Source organism: Perna viridis, chromosome 4, assembly GCF_037379345.1.
Source record: "Perna viridis isolate PV_CMFRI_1.1 ecotype Kerala chromosome 4, ASM3737934v1, whole genome shotgun sequence".
In the NCBI taxonomy this organism is placed as follows: domain Eukaryota; kingdom Metazoa; phylum Mollusca; class Bivalvia; order Mytilida; family Mytilidae; genus Perna; species Perna viridis.
In genome coordinates, this window is record NC_142448.1 from 18,622,497 (window position 1) to 18,645,692 (window position 23,196).

A 23,196-nucleotide genomic window follows, 5' to 3' on the forward strand; every position below is an offset into this window, starting at 1 on the left:
ACCTTGGCGTGATCACAACCCTCCACCTTCAAATGTCATAATTTGAAATATTCTTATGATTAGTATTTTTGTAATTTATAACCACCAGGTCGACGCCTCTGCTGCTGGACCAAAGTGTCTCCAGGGTATTCACCAGTCCACTCGTCAGATTTGTCTGACCCAAGTTATATCATAGATAATTAACAGAAATATAGTGTAACGAAAATCGATGTACTGAGGTTCTTTATATTGCTTATGGTAGAATATTCGGTATTAAACTGGTCTTCTTATTTCGATATTTTTATTAAATAATTCTTGTATTTAAGAATGCCACATTCTGAATCAAATTCTTATACTCGCATAGACAAGTAAATGAAAAGCAATCCATACTCAAATACAAACAGTGAGGATGAACAAAGTATACCGGATGGTTGAGTGTCCTCCGCTTTTCTAGAAACAACGATAATTTACTGGTGTTTTCATGATGATTAAACTGTTGTGTCACACACGGTGATGTCTTAAGCTTGATTTTGTTATTTTTTATATTGTTAAAGTACTGCAATCCTATTATCATCAATGGAGTGTCTGTTAATTATATCGAGAATAGGTATAGTGAATATGTCAAAGAGACAACAGCCCCACTTAAATGAAAATGTCAGCCATTGGTCACCCATTGGTTATCAATGAACAACGAGGAAATCCTCACACCACAGGGCTGGCTTTATATCATTATACACAGCTACAGCGAAAAAGTTGCTCCTAAATACTCAAGTAACATAAAAATAAAGTAAAGGTGAAAACGATACGAGACATACAGAGGCCAGAAATTCCTGCCTTCGGACAGGCTAAAAATGAGGCGGGGTTAAAGTACCTTCGCGTGATCACAACCCTCCCCTTTAAAATCTGGCAACTGTGGAAAAATATTACACAATTTAACACACCTAAAAAAGCAGTTCAAAAAGGTTTGAGGACCCTCTTTACATGTAAAAAGAAAAAAAACTGAATACAAAATACACAAATGCACATACAAAGGACCACTAGCAGTAAACTAACATGCCTACTCCAGACCAGTTTAAACCTGCAAACATTTATGTCCCCATCTTATGTAAAATCAATCCCAATTCTACACGAGGGATTAAGAACCACGGTACATTATAATTATTGTCAATTATATGCAGATAATATTGTGCTATTTTCTAGCAGTCTTAATATTTTAAATGTAAAGACTAGACATTACAGCTGAATGTAGGAAAGTTCAATGAAATTGTTTTTAATTCCAATGGTAAATCATGCCAATTTTTTTTCTATGGCAGTATTTTAGAAACAGTATCCAAGTGCTGTTATCTAGTTATAATGTTAAAACACAATGGTAAATTTAACAAAGCCATACATGCCCTTATTTATAAGGCTAGAAAAACATACTTCAAAACAATGACAGCTATTGGAATGGACAACTAATGTAAACATTTAGACAAATCTTTATGATACATAAGTTAGTCAAATATCGTTATGTAATTGTGATAAGTATAATCTGAATATATATATATATATATATATATATATAAATATATATATATATATATATATATATATATATATATATATATATATATATATATATATATATATATATAATGCAGACAGGGTCATAGCTAGGCCTGTACTCAAAATTACGGCGAGGGGTCTTGGCAGGTGGGGGGAGTCGCTCAAGGCTCCCAGTGAGTCATTGCATAAAACCTTTATTTCATCGTTAAAATGTGTGTTTTTATTTTGTTGCTTTTTCCGATAGTACGCAACTGCGTATTTGCGTATAGGCAGTTACGTCCCTGGCAGACACATCAGTAATTAAAAAATGAAAACCTTGAAGCTGTACATATTAGGAATAGCAAGTTCTTTTTTTAGAAATAATATTTTTATAGTAATAAAATGATAAAGACACTCCTAAAGTTTAAATAATTGAGACCGTTCAAATAGTATTATCTTATTTCCTTGTGCGTTTTTAATGTATATACATATTCAACTAAATATTTCATTTTTATTTCGAAAAAAGCTTGTGATACAATTAAACTTAGGATTACACTTTGCAAAAGATATTTATTTTTATCATTATATTGAAACAGAAAAAGATAAAAACAACATCTCTTACTGTCGTGTTCTTTTAATTTTGTACCCTGTTGAGCCTTCTTATGGATTCCTTCAATGACTCTTTTTATGTGGATCTAAATTGGTAATTCATCAGTTATCAAAAAATTCCCTGATGCTTTCATTTGTATACACCATGCCATTATCTGATCTTAAGGTGTCTAATTTAAAAAAAAGTTTCAATTTAAATTGATAGCAGTACTATGTAACATTGCTAGTTAACAAAAGAAAAATGTATGACAAATATTACGAAACAGGGACGTATATACCACTTTCTATATAAGTCAAAGAATGACAATGCATCAATATTTTTCAGTAGTCATGTAGAATAAATATGTCTTTCCTAGAGGTTGCAGTTAGAGTTTTTTTAGTTTAGATAGTTTATGTGCTTATGTGAGATGATCTTTACCAAAGGCAATAAATTTACTGAAAATGATTTCAATCAACATTTTTTTGTCTTTTCTCTGTTAAGTACAGACAAATATAAATACAAAAAAATGATGTTTGGGATCTTCTGTTGTTCACACAGAAAACATCTTTACTGTCTGTAAGTATCCATGCAAAAATCCGCCACTGTGATCTAGAGGTTTCTCGTTCATTTCGATTATCGGAAGTCTTTTGTTGGGTCACATCAAAGCCAAACATATATTATAAGGACCCGTTTATCCACATGACTACTCTAGTAAATAGCCGACGTAACGACAAGAAAGTATCAGAAATAAAAATTGGCATGCCTTCGTTCAAACAGTTGTTTTTGTGAGTAATGACGCTATAAATCCGGCTCCAAGAATCGATAAAGCATATGGCCGTGTTCATTCGATTGATGTTTTGTTCTGATATGCAGACGCAAAACATTAGCTAAATAAAACGAACTAATTAAAAATTTATCTATCAAAATTAAGAAATTATCAGTGCAAATTCAAATTAAATCGCACAACATCTTTTTAGAATCTGTTTTATACCATTCTTAGACAATATGCTACTGTTAGATTACATGCAAAATAGTAAACAAAATATCATTACAAGATCTTCGATTTAGCACAAGGGATGAATATAGAAAAGTTCTTTATACTATACAATGAAGTCACACTTATTTTATAAGACAGAGAACTTATTTTTATAAGCAATCGACAAGAATGTTTGACAATATATCAACCTCAGTTCTGTTTGACAAACTCAAGTACCCCATATCTTGTCCGCGGAACGGAAAAGAAATTAAATTACATGACATCATGATGAGACTGTTGAGTTTAGGGGTAACAATGATGACCTCGAGGTGATACGCCAAGGTAACGATGATGACCTCGAGGTGATACACCAGGGTAACGATGATGACCTCGAGGTGATACACCAGGGTAACGATGATGACCTCGAGGTGATATGCCATGCTTCAACAGATTACTTTTTAAGTTACGGAAAATATGATATGACATCAGGAGGCCTCCAAATGTTCTTTACAATTGATAGGTGTATTGTTGATTTATACCCTGCAAAAGCGCGGTACATTGATTATGCTGTTCGTTCAATCGTCCGTCCTTTATTCAAATCCATTACTCATCTGAAACTGCTGTATGGAATATTCACATTTTTTTACACATATCATTGTGCACCTCTTATTTTGATTATTATCTGAATAGGTAATGGATACTATGTGGTTTCTGGATAAAGGGCGCAGGGTTTCACTACCTGAGCTTTTCTCACAGTTTTACAATGTTAATCTGAAGTAAAGCTCTGTAACTTGAATGGAAATACATGTACGAAGGATTGATTAATCAAATGAATGATATACTTATGTATTATTCCAGAACTGAAATGAAGCGTAAGCACAAGTAAATGACGGTTTTTACCATTTTTACGTTGATATTGAGGGAGCACTGTACAGTTATAGTTAGGCGAACGGTTTTGCACACCAAGTTGACCCGGTCTAATTTTTAACTTTGAATTAAAGAAAAAAGTTGAAATTTGATGGATATGTGTTTCAATGAAGTTATGAATTTTTACATAGACAGATGTATTATATGTACAGTACCTGAATCGATCCTTGCAATAACAATTGCGATTGGTCATCAATCACCGATCAGTTATCAATCCGTCAAACCGATCCGTTAAACTTGTGATCGTATTTCACGACCACTGAGTGGTAAAGATACATATTTTACGGTTTTCGTTGATTTGTTTGTCAATTTTAGCGCATACTTACTAAACGCAATAGATTTAAACATCAATTAGTAACTTAAATTTTATGTTTGTTTTATTTATTTCGAAAGCCCAATGAGCTCATTTTCAAAGACTAAATTTTTTTTCGCCTGATAACGCGAATCTTTCGTAAAATAACGCGACATTTACGCGTTATAACGCGGAACTTTAGCGAAATAACGCAAAACTTATGCGTAATAATGCGAAACTTTTGCGTAATAACTCGAAACGCGAACGCTTTGTCTTGTTTGTATATATAATGGAAGAAGAAAACCTTTGATTTGTCTGCCTGTATTTCTACATTTGGACTTTCTAATTTTGTTCCCTAGAATTTTCAATTTTTCCTTTTTTTTGTGTTGGAGGTCGAAAAGGGAAGATTTATAACTGTTTAGTTCTTTATATAATGTACTACTTATGTTTTGTTTGGTCATTTATGAAACATTTATATCAAGAATAAAAATGGGACACAAAAAAAACCCCCAAAAACATCAAAAAAAAAAAAAACAAAACAAAACAAAACAAAACAAAATAAAACAAAACAAAACAAAAAAGCAAACCCAAACAAAAACAGAATATAGGAGTATAAAATCATCTTTTGTGTAAAAGGTCATGACCTAAAATATTAACAACAGAAAGGTATTTCATTTAATTCATTAATGCCGATAAGAGCTAGCTACAAAATACTTTTTTTAAAGCAAGGGCATACAAATTACCAAGCTGCGCCCCCGTACGATTATATAGCGATAAATATGAAACTTTAATGTAAAAAATGGTGGCCGCTAAAGAGGTTCTTGCTTGTCATCCATTCAAAATGCTTTCACATTCAAGGACAACTTTATTCATGACTATCATGGCAGCGTAAATTGCGCGTTATGACGCGTAAGCTATGCGTTATTTCGCGAAATTTTGGCGTTATTACGCGTAAGTTACACGTTAGTTTTGCGTTATGACGCGAAAAAACTTTCAATTTTAGTCAACGAAAATGAGCTCAATGGGCTTTCGTAATTTATAGTAAAATACTATATGTGGATTTAATATCTTAAATTTAAGACAAAATTTATTACGGTTTTATATTGGATTCGTATTCATTTTAATGAAAATTCTAAAATTAGAATGAACCGGTCATCCGTCATTTGACATACCAAAACTGCGATCAGGTCGGTCATCGGTCATCAGTTGTTGATCCGTCAGCGATCATTCAGTCAGCGTTCATCGATCCGTCAAATAGTTTATCAGATCGGTTGAGGGACTGTAGTGATTAAAATGAAGAATGGTAACTGGAACCTTTCAGTCCACTGCCATATTAGGTTCTCTCCTCAGCACCAGCTGGCTGATTTTCAAAATATCTTATTTCGCACGAACTTTGGGAATTAAAATTGAGAGAAAATGAATCGAAAAGGGTATGATTATTTTTAGCCTTTTTCCACATCCTCCATACATGCTTTCATCCTGTGTTGATGTCTAAGTGCCTGATATTTAAAAAAATATAGTATTTGGCTTTTAGTGTTGGAATTGCACCTCTGATTTGTACTAAAACTCAGTAATACTTTTTTTCCGTATGTTACCACGGCTACTGGATTTATAACAATAATCAGTAAACTACTTATGAATTATTTGAACCTCCACACACCAAGGATTAGAAAAATATTTACTTTTTAATGACAAAACACTTGAAATTTCTGTGCGGAATGCCTCAAAACAGCTTCATTTCAACAAAATGAGATCAAATTTTCAGAATTGACCTAACGGTATAGTACTACCTGACGTCAATCTCTCGGCCGAACAGCTATGTTTTGGTCGAAGCCAGATTTAGTGCGAGTAAGTATAAAAAGCTCCAAGAAAATTGCCACTATGCATAAATTTTAACACATATGTAAAGTGATCAAATTGAATTTTCATCTCCATTACTTGAGAGATATGATAAAATAAATGATTTTCCTACTAATCAAAGATATTGAACAGTCTTCATAAGTTGCATGAGAATATATGATAACGACCTTGACTTCATTTATTGTTATTATTCTGTATTTGTAACATGGTGGTACAGTATTGATTCTCTTTACCTCGGGACTTCGTGCTCGAGAACAGTCAAGTCTGATGATACCTCGGGACCTTGTGCTCGAGAACACTCAAGCCTGGTGATACCTCGGGACTTGGTGCTCGAGAACAGTCAAGCCTGATGATATCTCGGGACCTCGTGCTCGAGAACAGTCAAGCCTTATGTGTAGTTCGCCATTCCACCTACTATCAATGTGTTTTGTTCAGGTCTTCATTGTTGAAGTCTTCGTCTTATGTTTTTTCTAGATCTCCTTACCGTCTCTTCTGACGATTTAATACAGTTGTGATGACAACCCGTCTGCTTCAATGTGTTGTATTTTTGATATTTCAGACCATAGTTCTTAAAGGTGTCCTTCCTGATCTGGTGTCTGTATTTTTTTCAACGGATAATAAAGGTGTTAAAGGCGTGTTTCAAATTTGCTTCATATTATTCGTTCAAAAGTCTTTTTGAACATCACATTTGATCCCGACATAAATTCCATAATCCAAATACGTTTAGCAATGTTCCATTTCTTTTTTATTTTAATACCGAACTTTATATTATTAAGTGATTTTAAGCATATCCACAGTACTTAACCGATCAGTAAACAAATTTGCTTTACCGGTTTCCTCTTTCTTATTATTTATCAAAATAATCATTTAGCGCATTGTAAACTAATTATTAGCCTGAGAAAGTTCACCAAATTGTTCGTTTTTATGAGCTGTGGTACGTTTTGTTGTAGGCCATGTGTTTTCTTTAATTTGTCATTTTGAGTACTTTTCAAGCCTTTTTGAACCTTCAACAGGACTATACAGGGCAGTTTATAGAAGACGAAGTTCTCATAACGGTTAATAATCCGATTGAGACAACCTTAGAAGCATTTAGAACCTGATTTCATTCTGACAAGCAATTATATCCCGCAGAAGTCTTCGGGATTTTTTTATCAAGTGTAGCTCAAAATAGCCGAATAGATCTGAATTAGATGACAAACTGAGATACAGATTTTGTTATGCGGCCGATTCATATTTTTATGATGAAGTGTAAATTTCAGTTTTCAGCAAGTAAGGCCTTGAATTTGAGATATACATGCTGATAATAAAGACACAATAAAACAGTATTTTGACTTCAACCCCTTTCAAAAAATTGTGCGAATTTGAGTTTTTACTTGAGTTATATAGGTTTGTTTTTGTTTTACGTCGTGGTTCAGATGCGTTCATAGTTGAAAGCTTCTAATACATCAAAATATGTTGGTCTCCGCGAAGTAATGTTATTCATAAAAAAAATAACCGAAGTGCATTAATAAAACGCTAAACAGCGTATCATTTAACAGGCGGCACCGCAAATATAATAACTTTTAAACTACAACCGTTCTATATGAGCACTAAAATAGTTTGATTTCATATTTCGAAGTGATATATTGTCATCAACTATAGGAACTATTTGGTGTGACCTTTAAAGCGTTACACTCTTCTGAAGTCACTCACTTCGTCCAAATGAAAATCATTACTTTTTGGATTTAATATAAAAATATACATTTTATTGTAGAGACATTGACAGTGTATTCACTTTCCGAAAGGTCTACAAATTCGTCCAGAGCCGTTAAAACTCTCGGTACAGCCTTTCATTTGACCGCGGTTCAAATTGTATAAAATCCAAACTAAATGCTATATCAGTATGCGTCACGAAAGCTTTTTGATATAAAGTGAAAAGGACATCAAGGCTTGACCTAAATTTATTACAATATCTACGCATTATATAATAAAAATTTTTTCTACGTCATGTGTTTTTGTGCACAGATATGTTTCATGTGTGGTGCATCTTTTCTAGATACACAACCAAATCTGCTTGTAATAAGATATAATAATGTATAGCATCATGGCTTAAATGTATCTGTCACTTAAGGAACATGCCTACATGTTCTGTCGTGTTTATGTATACAAACTATACGCGGCATATGCGTCACAAATTTTCAAAAGTTTGTCACTTTTAGAGTATTTTCAGTGTTGCAGTTTTTGTCTTTAGTATTTCCATCCGTAGTGTGGTTCAGATTATTGAGAAGCATTTCCTTTGTTTCTTTATCAGCTCCACGAGGTGCATGTGTTCTTTCGTATTCAAATTTCGTTGAAACAGGCCCTTTACAACAAAGTAGTTTTCTAAAACTTCGTCTAAAATTTTCGGACAAGAACGCATACAGGATTGGGTTGACGCAACTGTTCATGTACGCCAAGCAATTACATGTCATCTGAATACCAAAAGTAATAACACCAGTATGCTGAAAATGTCCAAAAAACTGAACCATGAAGATAATTTGAATTGGTAACCAGCATAAAGCGAATATTCCGACAACGATTATGATCATTTTAGTAACCCTTTTCTTTGATCTGATGGTTTCGGCTCTTTGACTTCCTCCAGGTACAACACCGTAAAGAAGCCGCTTAAGCATGAAACCATACAAAACACATATTAATGTCAACGGTAAAACGTAACCGAACCCGAAGAAACAACCGTAGAACCGGCGATTAACTACGCTATCCGTATTTTCTGAAAGAATACAGGTCGATCTATTGGAGTCCAAGAACGGATATTCAAAATAATGAAACTGGAAAGCTGTCGGTAGGTTCGCCCCTAGAATGACAATCCATGTTAAAATGACGAGAATATTGGCATTTTGTCTTGTACGTATTTTCATTGATGTGATTGGATGAACAACGGCTAAATAGCGATCTAATGACATTAATACTAGAGTATAAACACTAGCGAAAGCAGAAACGAACATGAGATAACTAGATATTTTACACCACACGTCTCCGAATGGCCAAGTTGACATCACATACTTAGCTGCCGTAAACGGCACACAAAATATGATGAATGACAAATCAGCGAACGCTAAACTAACGATCAAAATGTTTGTCGTGTTTTGCATTTGAGTATTTGACCAAACAACAATAATAACAAGTAAGTTTCCTAAAAATCCGATGAGCACTACTATCCCAAATATGATGGAAACTGCTAAGTGGATAGCACGCTCAAATTCCATCACGGACTGGACTTCTTGTTGTTCTTGAAGTTTTGAAATATTGTCTGTAGTCATGGGTGATTGAGTTGTGTTTAAAAATGAATAGTTCGTCATTACTCCTAAAAGCGCCATGATGGTAATCGTTTCTATTGAGAACCAGACAATAATCACCACCTGAAACGAAATGGTAATTATCAAATAACAAACTTAAATTGTGAAAATGCTGGAATAAGTTATGAATGCATGATTTATCTAAGTTACATAACACAAAATGCCCACAAAGACATCGCTGATTGGTCCATTAATATCTTACTATGGCATATGGCGAAAGTCAGTTTGGATATTAATGTTATAAATATTTGGTTTTTTTTCTATTTGTGCTCGGTTGCGGAATCGAAATCGAGCACAAATAGAATAATGTAAATATATCAGTGAATATGGGACAAAAGCAAGTATTTATATAAAGCAACAAGAGGTAAATATGTTAGGTATGAGAACAAAGACAATAAAGATGGCACTACATTTAAAGGTAGGTTTCTCTAACGTACACGATTTAACAATATTTTTAATGACGTCTTGTTTCCCTCATCGTCAGTTTTTATGTGTAATCTAATATATTGTATTCGGTTCGCTACATTTTGTATGCAGATAGTCTTTGTTTCATGTTTTAAGGCCATGTTTTTGGATTTTGACGTGTTTGAATCATCCCGTTGCTTCACGTTTCGGTATTCGGTATTCACGTGCCGATATTTCAGATGTATGTGGAATATTTGTTCTTTTTTAAAAAGATTTTAAGTTACAAAGTTTTTTTTTGTTTGTTTATTTGTTTTTGTATTTAGTATCTACCTTTTTCGATATCTTCCTGTGGTTGACATATTAAAGAAGGACTACTGGACAATGAGGAACTTTCGTGAAATATATGTTAATATATTATACTTCATATCTAATTCTACATTTTTATTAGTTTATAGAGATGAATTATTTTGGTATACCGTACGTTGATGTATCTGTTAAAAGGTTAAAAAAAAAGATAGATTCGTTAATCACGTATCACCAACTGTCTAAAACTATGATTGTTATTCGGTTATAATTTCAAAGCGTCTTTATGATTATGATCAGCTGTTGGTTCTCACATTACAGACAGAATGATTTATATTCAGACTCTTTGAACATTGAGATAATGTCAAACCTATAATAACTCAAGCAAATTTCACGGCGTTATGTTTCAATTTAGAAACTTTTTCATCTTTAAATTTCCTTCATGACGGTATATTGCTGCGCACATTAGACTGTCGAATCTCTAATTACCGCGAACAAAAGAAATATCTTTCCATCTTAACTGGCTATATCAAATCAATGCGGTATTGTCTGTCGCCTTTGCCGTTAATCGAAATTGAGTTTAAAAATGTAATTGTTGTATACCCATCATTTCAAATACATCAGCCACAAAGAAGACAAAAAATACAGACGCTCATTGCTACTATAAATAACAATCCACTATGCTCATATATTCAGAAACAAATTATGTTCTAACCTATATGGTGATACAAACAAGTATAGTTGTATTCTTTCTCAACTTATTTTTCGATTTTTATTGGCTCTTCGATTGACAGGATTCTGTAAAATATAAGCAAATGTGGCACTAATAAAGCCTTTTTCTTTTCACGAACTTTTTCGTCGCAACATACAAAGCTACCAACGTAGGTAGTATGTAGATATAAACCTAGTAAAATGACACAAATCATTCAGGTTCATTGATTTGTTTTATTCCTTTTTTCAGGAATCTAAGTGTAAGGACGTTTTATGAACCATTTTAACCGTATGTACGAGAATTCTCTTAAAGTATATCCATGTAAAATAATAAATGAAATGTGATAGTCAAGTTGGCACCTGTTTATTGTACAGATTGAAATGGCAAATGATGAATAAAAACCAAATGCTCTTAGTCGACGCCAAAAGCAAGAAAAAGAATATACTGTATAAAATTGATAGTAGTAGATTGTATGCAATTACTGTTATTTTGAGAATTTGATTATGGAAACACTTAGGAGTGAATTAGGCTGACAACAAATTGCTCCTCCAGAACTCGTAACACTCTATGCAAGGAAAAAATCAGTAAACAAGTGGCTCTTACATGAACAGATTAAAGATGGAAGAATTCTTGTAAAACAATCAAAAAGAATTTTTTTCTAACAGGAGGACGGGTGTTGATTTATAAACAGAAAGTGGTGTTAGCTGCTATTTCAACTGATTGAACAACTTAAAATCTAAATCGGTTTTGAAGTGAAGAGTTTATTTAGTTAAAGCCTAAGAAATGTTTTATCTACAAAAATGCTATTAAATGTATGTGGTCGGTATATTGCTTTTCTATTGTTTTTGTATGAATTGAAATGGAATGCAATTGTTATATGCATTTGCTCAAGTGTTCCGGTTCTAAAAAACACACTAATTGTTTTATATTATTATGATCAAAATGTATTTGAACCTTAAAATGTTAAAATCGAGGACGTGCACATATAAACTACACTTCTAATCACCAACACAAATACAGTTCTACATCGATTTTAACGATTAAATACAAACGTCTTATTGCCTCTACTCTTTGTTTAGAACTAATGGAATAGAATTGTTGACTTAGGTTGTTTGCTGTTGTTTTAATTTAAAATCGAATTAAGGACTTGGCAAAATTCGATCTTTGTTCTGTTACATAACAAGTATCCTTAGGTTTTAATGCATCGCATTAAATGACTTGTCACGCAATAGAAAGCCATTGGTGATGTTCTGCGATCCGATTTAAACACAAAATGATCTTCACAACAACCGTGTAAACAAGTTAAAACCTCCAGGATTCTTTATTGCGCATAACAGGCAAATAAACAAAAACAAACTTGAATCAAAATTGTCCCCATGTTAATAGCTTGACAATGTCATCAGTTACATGGATGATGAACTTGTCTAAAAAATTACCGTCTATCATTTTATAATAATCAAAAGGATAATAACAGATCAATACCCCAACAATCTTGTACTTTGTAACATTCTTTCTCTGTTAGTTACATTACATGTTCTAATTAATCAATTATTATCAACGTTTTACATTGTTGAATTTTTATCAAGTAAAGTAACCCCTCCAAATACTAGACAAAACATTTAACGAACAAAACATTAACTGTAAAGAAAAAAAAATACAGAATGATCTTCAGTAGTTGCAATAATAGTCCTCCGTCAATGTCATAATATATAGGTAGCATTTTCGTCACGCTTTCGATGGCATGTAAAAACATCAAAGCGTATTACAAAAAAAACCAAACAAAACAAACAAACAAAAAACAAAACAAAAAAACAAAACAAACAAAAAATAATAATGTTTTAATTTCAGATGTAACTCCTCGCTTTCTAATTGGATAAAAATTATGTCTATCATCTCATAGACCAAATTTTGTAAGATGACTGTGATGTCATCAACCTTTTTTATGCTGATTTACTCCTTAAATTTTGATACCAGAATTAAATCATAGGAAATAATCTCAAACACGTGGTGCACAATAAATAATCTGCGTAGCCGGTAAGTGTGCACCATGGTTATTGAGGTTATTTCAAATAGACCCCCAAAAAATAATAATAACAGTCATTCCTGAAATCAAAAGAGTCTATATCTAGAAGTATTGCGAAGAATTTTAAATTACTGCTCAAAAACATATATCCGATAACATTTGTTTAAGTACTATAGTTGAATCACTTTGAAATCATGCCATGTAAGTTCAAATTCCGGTGCTTTAAAACAACAATTGATAATGGCGTATGTCTTATGGTGACTTTTTGATATCTGTGATTTTGTCAAATGTTCTATTTGCTAGTGCTTTTTTTTCTGTGTGTTTGTATTACAGATGGTTTCCCTTATCTTCATTTATGTGTAATTTTTTATGTGTGTATATATATATGTTTCAAGCATGTTGGGCTCACGATTATACCATGCTTATGGATTATGACGTATTTAAATCATCCCACTGCTGACGCTTTGGTATTTAAAAAAAAATATATTTTCGCTATATTTGGATATTGTTATTTCTTGACTTTATAGGAAATTGTACTATAGATTAGAAATAAAAATGAAACTTAGAAAAACTATATCATAGTTAATAAATGTCTTTTTAAAAGCACTTTTGATTCTAGTTCTCAAATCTAGAAAAATGAGAGAGATTATAGGTATAAGCATGCTATTAATAGCTACTGCAGAATTTAAGACAGTAACTTCCTTGTTTAAGCAGTTTATTCAATAGCAAAGTACATTAAATAATTTAGAAATGATTTCCATGCATCCTTAAATTAAGATTTCCTGTCCACAAAGTCATTAACTGTTACATGACGTGACATTTATACCATTATACGGATTTTCTTTCATCTAATATTATACATTCATATTGACACTGAATGGTTTCTGATGAACAATACATGAAGCTTTTGTAGTTTTTCAGTGTACATTTCGATAAGATTGTTTTAGACGTTTGCTATTTGTTCGCTGCCACCAAGATTAACTCCATTAAGGAGAAGACTTACATAGTTTAATTGAACAGTGCTAGATCAATTTTAACCATTACAAGATCCTAAATATGTGTTGGTCCTATATATATATAACATTCTTATTAAACGACTTGCAGCGTCTTTTCTGGTCCATCGGATCAAACTGATACAGGAAAGATAATGTAAATTTATAGAAGCGTCTGAAAAATTCCCAACGATATATATAAGGACTAGCAAGCAATCAAGGTGCCAAGTTAAAAGCATCGCGGATATAAAGATCTTGGTCAGGAAAATGTCCTTGAAACATATAGGCTCTGGAGGGAGAGGAGACGCCTCCGATGAAGCCTTTATTCTAAAGTTTTATGTTCATTATGTTCAAAATCTCACGGCCAATCTTTGGAAGTTTCATACCTCGTTGTCAACACATTATACTTATAGCTAGGCAGACCAAAACTGGGTTAACCGGCAACTTGTCGCGCAATTGTTCAACAGTTGTGCACGCCAAGTATTATTATAAATCGAAACTTTTGTATATATTTTGCATAAAGCACTTCCAGTAGAAGCAGTATAAAGTACCTTAGTAAAATAGATCTTGGTTATATTCTGTATCAAATACGCCAACAAAAAAAGTATATTACAATATAAACTCGTTTTCCAGCATCTGGATATGACAACCCCAATAAACAATGTCATTATTTCTGTCAGCTGCTGTCTTCAGAAGACAGCTTGTTTTCCCAATCCATGCAAAATTATAAATCCACCTGGAGATATTGAAACATGAAGACAAGAGCTTATCAATTCAATAGAACATATAGTTCTACTAGCCTGAAGGAAAAACCAATAACACAACAGAATAAGAAAATAGCCATCCTTATAATACACATGACAGTAATTTGTTTCCCTCCGATGCCTTATTCTGTAATAATGCTCTGACCAGACTATGTTAGTTGTTCAGAAAGGCTTCCAGGATTTACCATTATGTTGCTATTAATTTAGTTTATTTTCGATACAATGACTTTCAGGTTTGAAAGACTCTAACGAAGTTGAGTTATGATTGTGTCTAAACACTATAAAGTTATGTTTGTCCCGCTTGGTCATCACATAACGTGTTATGATTGATGAAAATATTTACTGCCTTCAATTTTACACAATTTCATAGCAATATCTTCCTCAAATCACATTTGCCTAGTATTATAAAAAGGCAATTGACGCTTATATGTAAATTGCTTTGCCGGAGTTGGGTATATCGCATAATTTGATAAAAAAAATATCAAATTAATCCTGAAGTTTTAATTTATTCACATAGATGACTGTTGCTTATGTTGGTTCGATGTTTGTACCATCAGTGACGTAAAATAATTACGTCATCATAGAAAGGTGTTTTTATGTTCAAGATATAGACATAGCTAATTTGGAAGCACAAATGCTATTTCACATGTAAAATATTCAATATAAATACACTTAGAATAATCCAATGTCGTGCAGACCTAAATAAGTAACTCTTATAACAATAAATTATGTAATAAATTTATAATAAATTTCGATTTATTATTTATTTATAGTAAATAACTAATCAGTATAATAATTCAAAACTATTTCTAATAATACGTTGTTTTTTTTTTTAAGAATTCACCTCAGCGAGCTGATATGGAGACATTCTTACATTACGTGGTACCATTATTCAACAGTAACTTGTTATCATATCTGTGAGATCATCAAACCCAAACCTTTCTCAGACAAAATTCAGTAGTTTATAGAAAAGTTACTTAAACTTTATATTTTTGTTTAACTCCGGCCAATCTCTAGGTCGAATAGGAGTACTAAAGGTTGATAACTTAAAAATAATAATAATGGATTTATACATGTATATTTTGTTCAGTAAATTTTACAAAAAGACTGCAGCTTATGCTAAAGGTTTAATATAATAATATACTTTTAATTCTGATTATATTGATGACAATTATGAATGTTCTGTGCCAAAGGTTTTCGCAACTGAGATCGCTGATTTACTTACTATCTAATGTGTTGGTAAAAAATGTTGAGAAATAAAAACAATACATCATCGTATTCCAAGCGTAAACTTTTACATGTACGGAACCATTTCCTTCATTGCTATCTATATCAATATTTCTTACATTCATATCGACTAAATAGTCCGACTAGAGTTATACGGGATTCTGTTCAATAAAATTATCACAAAACAATTTCAATTCGTTATTAGACAATAGAGATGAAATCGAATTCTTGGTCAAAGGTTCTATTGGTTTTGTTAAAGAGACCAATGTACAATGAACTATGATCATTAAACACCATTAAAGAAAAAAATAGTTCACACGAATTTTGTTGTTTCAGTTGTCTGATAATATAACGTTATTTAAGGTGGATATGTTGTATCAATCAATATAGCGTTCCTGACTCTGTTAAATTAATAAAAAAAATGTTCCGGAATTAACACTTATTGTCTGATACATTTTCAACAATGAAATCTTGTGATAGCCAAGAGAAAATCTGGAAACCGATTTGTCTTCTATTCAATCAACATCATTGCAGCGTTATTTCACAAGGTTAAATTTATTCCAATCTATATGGGTCTTCACAAAACAAAATAAACAAAAATAAGAAAACCAGAACGTAAAAAGATTACCTTCACAAATTTTACATGGTCTTTCTACCCATTATGTAATAGTAAGTTGAGTCATCCCACAAGCTTTATACAAAACCGATTATAGAGGTATGTTAATGACTTAATTAGGAAGAAGGAAAAGTGAACATATTATAAAGATCCCATTAGTGTTAGATGGATGTTCTACCTTGATTACTGTCATTAACATCTGTCATAAAGAATATTGTAATTTCAAGGTTATTGTTCTCATTTTTTTTCATGTATTCCTCGTCACGTATATTCATCATTTACTTAGTTTGACATTGTTATATTTTAATGATCATACCGTAGGAGTTGTCATTTCCTAAATGTTATAATTAAGACATTTTACAGATATGCGTGTGTGGGTAAAAGGTAAACATCAAATTTTACACAAATTATTGCTTAACAAAATGAAAAATCAATTTCTATATTAACCCAAAAGCTTTAAATTCAAAAATTGTTTGCTTCAAATTTCAAGACTTTTTCTTCATATTGATGCACTAGAACTTGATATAGCAAATCATCTACAGGAAATTATATAGTAATCAACAGAGGTATGATAAAAACATAAAATTATCAAAATATTGCATAGAAAACGTCTCTGAAAACAACGTAATTGGTCTTGATATATGCCCTACACAATTGACATTTATAAGTCATCTCATGCTGGTTGTAATTCATACGATTGAGGAATACCATTGCTGGCAATACACCAATTTTACAAAGGTATCCGAACACATATTTCGGTATTAATCGTAGCTTTTCTTCTCGTGCTGATGATATACATACAAAGAATCAGATTTTGATTCCATAAGGTCATTGTTCTTTAATATGACACATTTTTCAACACCTGACATTAGGTACCAACATAAGACCGTTTAAATGACCAAAAGGAGTCTACAGGTAACGCATTAGATATTTATAATAATAAAATAAGGAATAAACCAGGACATTTTGGCACTTTTCCAAAGTTGATATATATCATTTTCAGTCACACAAAAAGATAAGTTGATGTTCATTCTATAGTCATTTATAGAATCCTTTCTGAATCAATGAATCTTTTGCTATTGTGTAAACAAGACTTTAGGACTTTGGATTGACAGATGGAAATTGCACTCTGAAAACCTGTCAACGAAGTGGAAATGACTGTAATGATAGATGCTTCATCATGATTATTATCAGGCTATAAAAAGGAAGTGAATCCTAAGATTTAATTAAATCAGTCAGATTTAACGGTTAGTTAATACAATTTAAACTATTTAGATTTTGCATCATGTTCGAATGATATTTAGGTTTGATACAACTGTTTGCCAAGGATTCATTTCTTTACATTCTGTAATGTAATTAAATTTTCTTTATTAATGTAAAGTTATGACAATGCTTACCATAACATATTATCAAAGAAGAAATCTAGAAGATACTTTATACAACGAAAATGTCAAACATGGATTTTGCTAGATATAGCTAATAAAACGAATAGACTAGCATTTTAATATCAAGGATCTATGCAGTGTTGTTTGAGCTCTGAGTATTGTATGCTATCGTCATTGAATATTCTGATTTTATGATATTTTTACATAGAGAATTGGAATGGTTATATACTGAAGTAAGCATTCCGGAAGCAAGTATTGAACTTTTATTACGTTAAGGATTAAAACATTAACTTTTCTTCCATCCCAATCATCATATCCGCTTCATCAAAGAAGCTTTTAATAAAAAGAAAAATAAATTCTATCTGTACTTTAACAAGAGAAAGTATTGATTGATTAATTAAAGATAAAAAAGAGAGTTGGTAAGGACAGATATTATAACACATGCAGACACCTCTTCGTACATCTACTATTCCATATCTCACTTCTCACGCGAACAAAGCAATTATGGGATACGTTACATATCACGATGTAGACTTCAGCACGCAAATAAACTTACTTAAATCATCCTTTATGTAACAGACTCATTCCTCAAATTCTAAAACTGAATGCGATGAGCTGCTTTGAAATATTAGGTTAATTACATCTGTATCGAAACAAGAAAACATTTAATTAATGATGGTGACCTCATGAGATGAATTTGATCAAATCCACAAAGGAATATGTATTTCACATATAAGTGTAGAAAAGTACTCGCTACATATAGAAACATATCTTATGTAGAACAGTCAAACTACAAACTGATTAAAAAAGAAAATAATTATTTTGTGGCAGAAAATGTGTAAAAGAATATTCAACAATAATCATCCTCGAAAATGCAGATGGAAGAAATTTACTGTGGTATATCGTAATGAATAAAAAAATTACTTTTGCAAAACTACAAGAAAGAAATTTTGACAAAAATACAGTTTTTACTGCACGAAATATGGTGCAAAAATAAATGTTCAGCATAAATAAAGGGTACAACATTTTTTCTCTCTCTCAGAGATTGAATCCAAGATTTAACTTTGTTATTCTCAATTCCACTTATTTAAATGTATTGATATATTCAGTTCAAATTTCAATGAAAAATCATAACCTTTCTGGTGATCAATTCTGTCAAAAAAAATCTTGCTTTTTGAATGATTAGTTATTGAAATCGCCCTCATTCACGAGCAGTGAAAGAAAAAGTTAAAATAGTAACAAACACTTATTTTGAGCAAGAGTTACCCCATTTGCGGATAAAAATAATTTTATGTTGACTGAACGATTTTGTTACAATAACGACAAAAGAAGACTAAGACTTTTAACGGTTTACTTAACATAATAAACTTATGTGTCGAAGGAAATTAGCCGCAAACCAATTTATCTTGTGTTTTCATTAGTGTAAGTGTGGTAAGATAGATGTTTCTGTTGACCACTATCTAATACATTTTGCCATGCTCAGTCATCAATTGTAAGTGATAAAACGCAACTAATATGAAGCATATAATGCAACCGATTTTCAGCACAAATTTTCTTTACAATAGATTAATAACCGGATTTTGCAATATCTTAAATTTCTCCCCGTGCAGGTCCGGGTGTTAAAAGAATAGGCCTGCAGCAGCGCTAAGCTTGTCATATAAGGCGACTAAATAGTGCTCAGAAACCTAGCCGGGGGCTAGGCGCTCTGCCCACAGAGCAACTGGGATGTGTGCCCCAGGTGGTGGAATGGGGTACCCCTGGCATGTTACATGCTAGGGTTGTCAGGCTATAATACGGAAAACCTGACTGCAAACCATAGTGGTGCACCGTGTTGGGAAAGATGCCACGTTCCTCGCACGTTAAAGAACCCTGCTGTGGTATTCGATAGGAGTAGGAACCTTTGCGCTCCGCCACAGGAGGCTAAATTGCCCAACCTTACCCATCCCCCTTTTTCCTGTGGCAATCAAAATTTGTCGACCCTATTATCCTTGTGACCCATCCTTTTTTTTTCATTTCATGTTCATTTTATCATCCATTTCATGTTCATTGTCTGAATATAGCTGAAATATTGCTGCTCGGACGTTAAATCCCAACAAACAAAAACAATCTTAAATTTCAATACCCCTTAAACATTGAGGCTTTATTCCTTGCATTGTGTATGGTAGAAGTATTTGTAGTTTTGACTTTGCTAAAGGGAACAGAAAACCACACAATAGATTTTTACCCCACATATCGTCCTAGCTTTTGTTTGAAAATGGAAACAAGATGGTATTATCGACTAATATTTTATATGACAGACAAGACATCGGCCTGGTTTATATTGCTGTTACTTGTCACTTATTTCAAATAACGTTTCGCCAGTTCTTGCGTTTTAGACATGAACGGTAATACCAAATGTTTTGGATAATAACTATTGAAGATTTAGACTTATAATTTCCTTAATCAGAAAACTGTTGTATTCAGACTTGAGACGGAGCTATAGAAACCTAACGACTATTATCACGAATTTGATATCATTAGGACCTTAGTGCACACTATTCATTTTTTTCGATGTCAAATTCGTAAAAAGGTATCTTTAAAGAAGCTTCGTGAATTTTATTCCAGCTAAATCAAAGTGAAATTAAGAGCAAACACGATGTAAAATAATTTACACAGAAAATAAAGACCCCCTCCATTTTAATTTTGACATTACATAAACGTACCTTAACTTACATTAAAAACTCAAGAATACTTTTTTTTAAAATTGTGTAATTTCTCTAAGCCACATTTGTGGGGACGATGTTAAATGATGATCAAATAGTGATCAAGAGTAGTCAACCTGTTAATTGTGCTCTCTTTATGTTTTGATAAGTTTTGTCTCTTGATATACAATTCTTAAAGTAAAAAAACCCGACTCCTGTGAAATGTAATACATCAAAATATGTGTATTAATTGGTTAATGTATTTCTAGAGATAAACTTAAACAATCTCTCTCTCTCTCTCTCTCTCTCTCTCTCTCTCTCTCTCTCTCTCTCTCTCTCTGAAAACAGTTAAAAAACGACATGCTTTGGCAGCAATAACAGCTAAATGCATTTTGCAGCACTTGTTTTTCTCTCTAAATTTACAAGGGTTAATCGCTTTAAATAATTTAACATACAACTATAACAATGAAAATAATGTAAAACAATCTAATTACGTAATTAACAATCTAAACATCGAAACAACAAAACACACAGTACCATCTTTACATATTATTGACAGGATGGAATGACAATCATAAAGACCAAACAGATGAAGGAAACATTAAAAACAAAATAATAAAACACAGTATAAAAACAAGCAGGCAAAACTCCACTTTTTGCCGCCATCTTAATTTCAACTTTGACATTTATACAGGATGGCCTTATTTCCAAAATCTTGAGAACAGTAATAAAGACGATTTAGGTTGATTCATCAGTTGGTTGGGTGTAATAATCTTTCTTGAATCCATTATACTTTGAAAAATATATATAAACCTAAATAAGATTTCATGACAACCCCCTTGACTAAAAGAGAGGTTTCAAATGGTCGTTTCTGTTTCATTGATATCTTTTCAACGATCAACTGTCTCAAACGAAAATATAAAACGATGGTTCATGTCCGATAAATGGACCCTTGTTTCGATTTTCCAGAAAGTGGATTTGGCATGTTAGTTAACTCTTCATAAGAAATATAAATGATTCGTATTTTAGGTTATATGGACAATATAGTATTAATATCTTAAAAGCACTTAGACTTCTATTTACGTACTGTCAGAGTGAATTGCTCAGTCATACATAGCTAAAAGCATTTGACTGATCAATACAATCCGTCAGTCGTTTTTGTTAGCTTGGTAATACCGAATTGACCCTTGATAGCTAATACATCATAAATATGACAGGACATGATCTAGTGGAACAAACTTATTTATTGCTGGGAATCAGTTATACAAATAGTTACCGAGCATGTCAATCTCATTGCTTTATATTTGAATTACTGTCACGAGTCGCTGTGATAACACCATACAGCTAAATTGCCTCTGTTATGTCATAAGAAAACGGGAAAAGTAATTCAATGGCTTTTTTGCATTTTCTGTTTTAAATTTTACCGTTAGTTGTCAAGAAAAAAAAACGCGCTGAACATCGCTTGGGTATATTTTGTGTCATTTTCTAGTTTTGTGGCTTATTCGCACTAGGAGTTTATTGTTTCACTTAATAACATCAAACGTTTCTTAACAATTATCGTATAACACGTTGAACAAGGATATTTGGATCTCTTGATATTCAAAATAATGAACAGTTTGATTTGAGTGGTATATGTTTGTTCAACAACTGCTCGATTGTCATTAATTTGATGTTCTTAAATAAAGATCACACAAAGGTCAGCCTGAATCATTTAAAGATATGACAGATACATGACAGATACATTTCTTTGCAATGTCAATTCCTAACTTCATAGAGCGAAATTAAATATCTTGCAAATTAAGAAAGCTAATGATAAGAATTGATACAAATGCAGCATGAAAATAAAATATCTGTTAAATATATGCATTCATTTAAACTACTCTTATTTACCACCACAAATATTACATGTCTATACATGAATGAATACCATTTCTACCAAATTCGAACTTCACGCATGGCGATGTTATTAGTTTAAGGACACGTAACCTAGCTTCGGTGTTTTGTTGAATATAAGCCTCTTTGAAAGATTGTTCCAAATTTCTAAGACACGATGCCGTGTTCTTTGCAATTGATAAACCGTGTCACCTAGTTTGTATAAAATATCGTTTACCTTTACGTTGTAGGTACTTCAAACAAATTTAATATCTGAAAATGCAATTGATTTTCCCAATGTGGAAAAAAACACAAAAACAACAAAGAAACATGTACACGTACAATATATCAATATCTCCGCATACGTAGCCAACTGGATGCTGTGTCTATCAAAATCAACTCATTAAACACTGCAAGTTTGTAGTCAGATGTATGGTTAGTAGTCATGGTTCCTCTGTTCTCAAGATTGTAGTCAGATGTATGGTTAGTAGTCATGGTTCCTCTGTTCTCAAGTTTGTAGTCAGATGTACGGTTAGTAGTCATGGTTACTCTGTTCTCAAGTTGCAATTATATCTCCATTTTAGTGACACCTCTCTGCATGGCAAGCCCGAACGAATCGGCACTTTAATTTTGATTTTCACAAAAGCGGAATCGTTTAGGCTCGCCTTGCAGAAAAATGTGGATCCCATCTTCCATCTTTTGTCTCTCCCAACAATCATTCCATCACAGCTATT

At 32.4% G+C, this 23,196-nt stretch overlaps 1 protein-coding gene across 7 annotated transcripts in view; it reads right to left on the reverse strand.

Moving 5' to 3' along the window:
* Positions 1–8,069: 8,069 nt before the first annotated feature.
* Positions 8,070–23,196, reverse strand: part of LOC148619168 (allatostatin-A receptor-like) — a 36,902-nt gene continuing 21,775 nt past the window's right edge. For 4 of the 7 annotated variants that reach the window (XM_088578785.1, XM_088578779.1, XM_088578782.1 and 1 more), the window contains one exon: positions 8,070–9,545. In XM_088578785.1, coding sequence (XP_088434911.1) covers positions 8,325–9,503 — 1,179 coding nt within the window. In that variant the 5' untranslated portion in view covers positions 9,504–9,545 and the 3' untranslated portion in view covers positions 8,070–8,324. Of the gene's footprint in view, positions 9,546–10,905; positions 10,989–23,196 lie in introns of all 7 variants that reach the window. The other 3 variants (XM_088578780.1, XM_088578784.1, XM_088578783.1) reach the window with 1 other exon arrangement.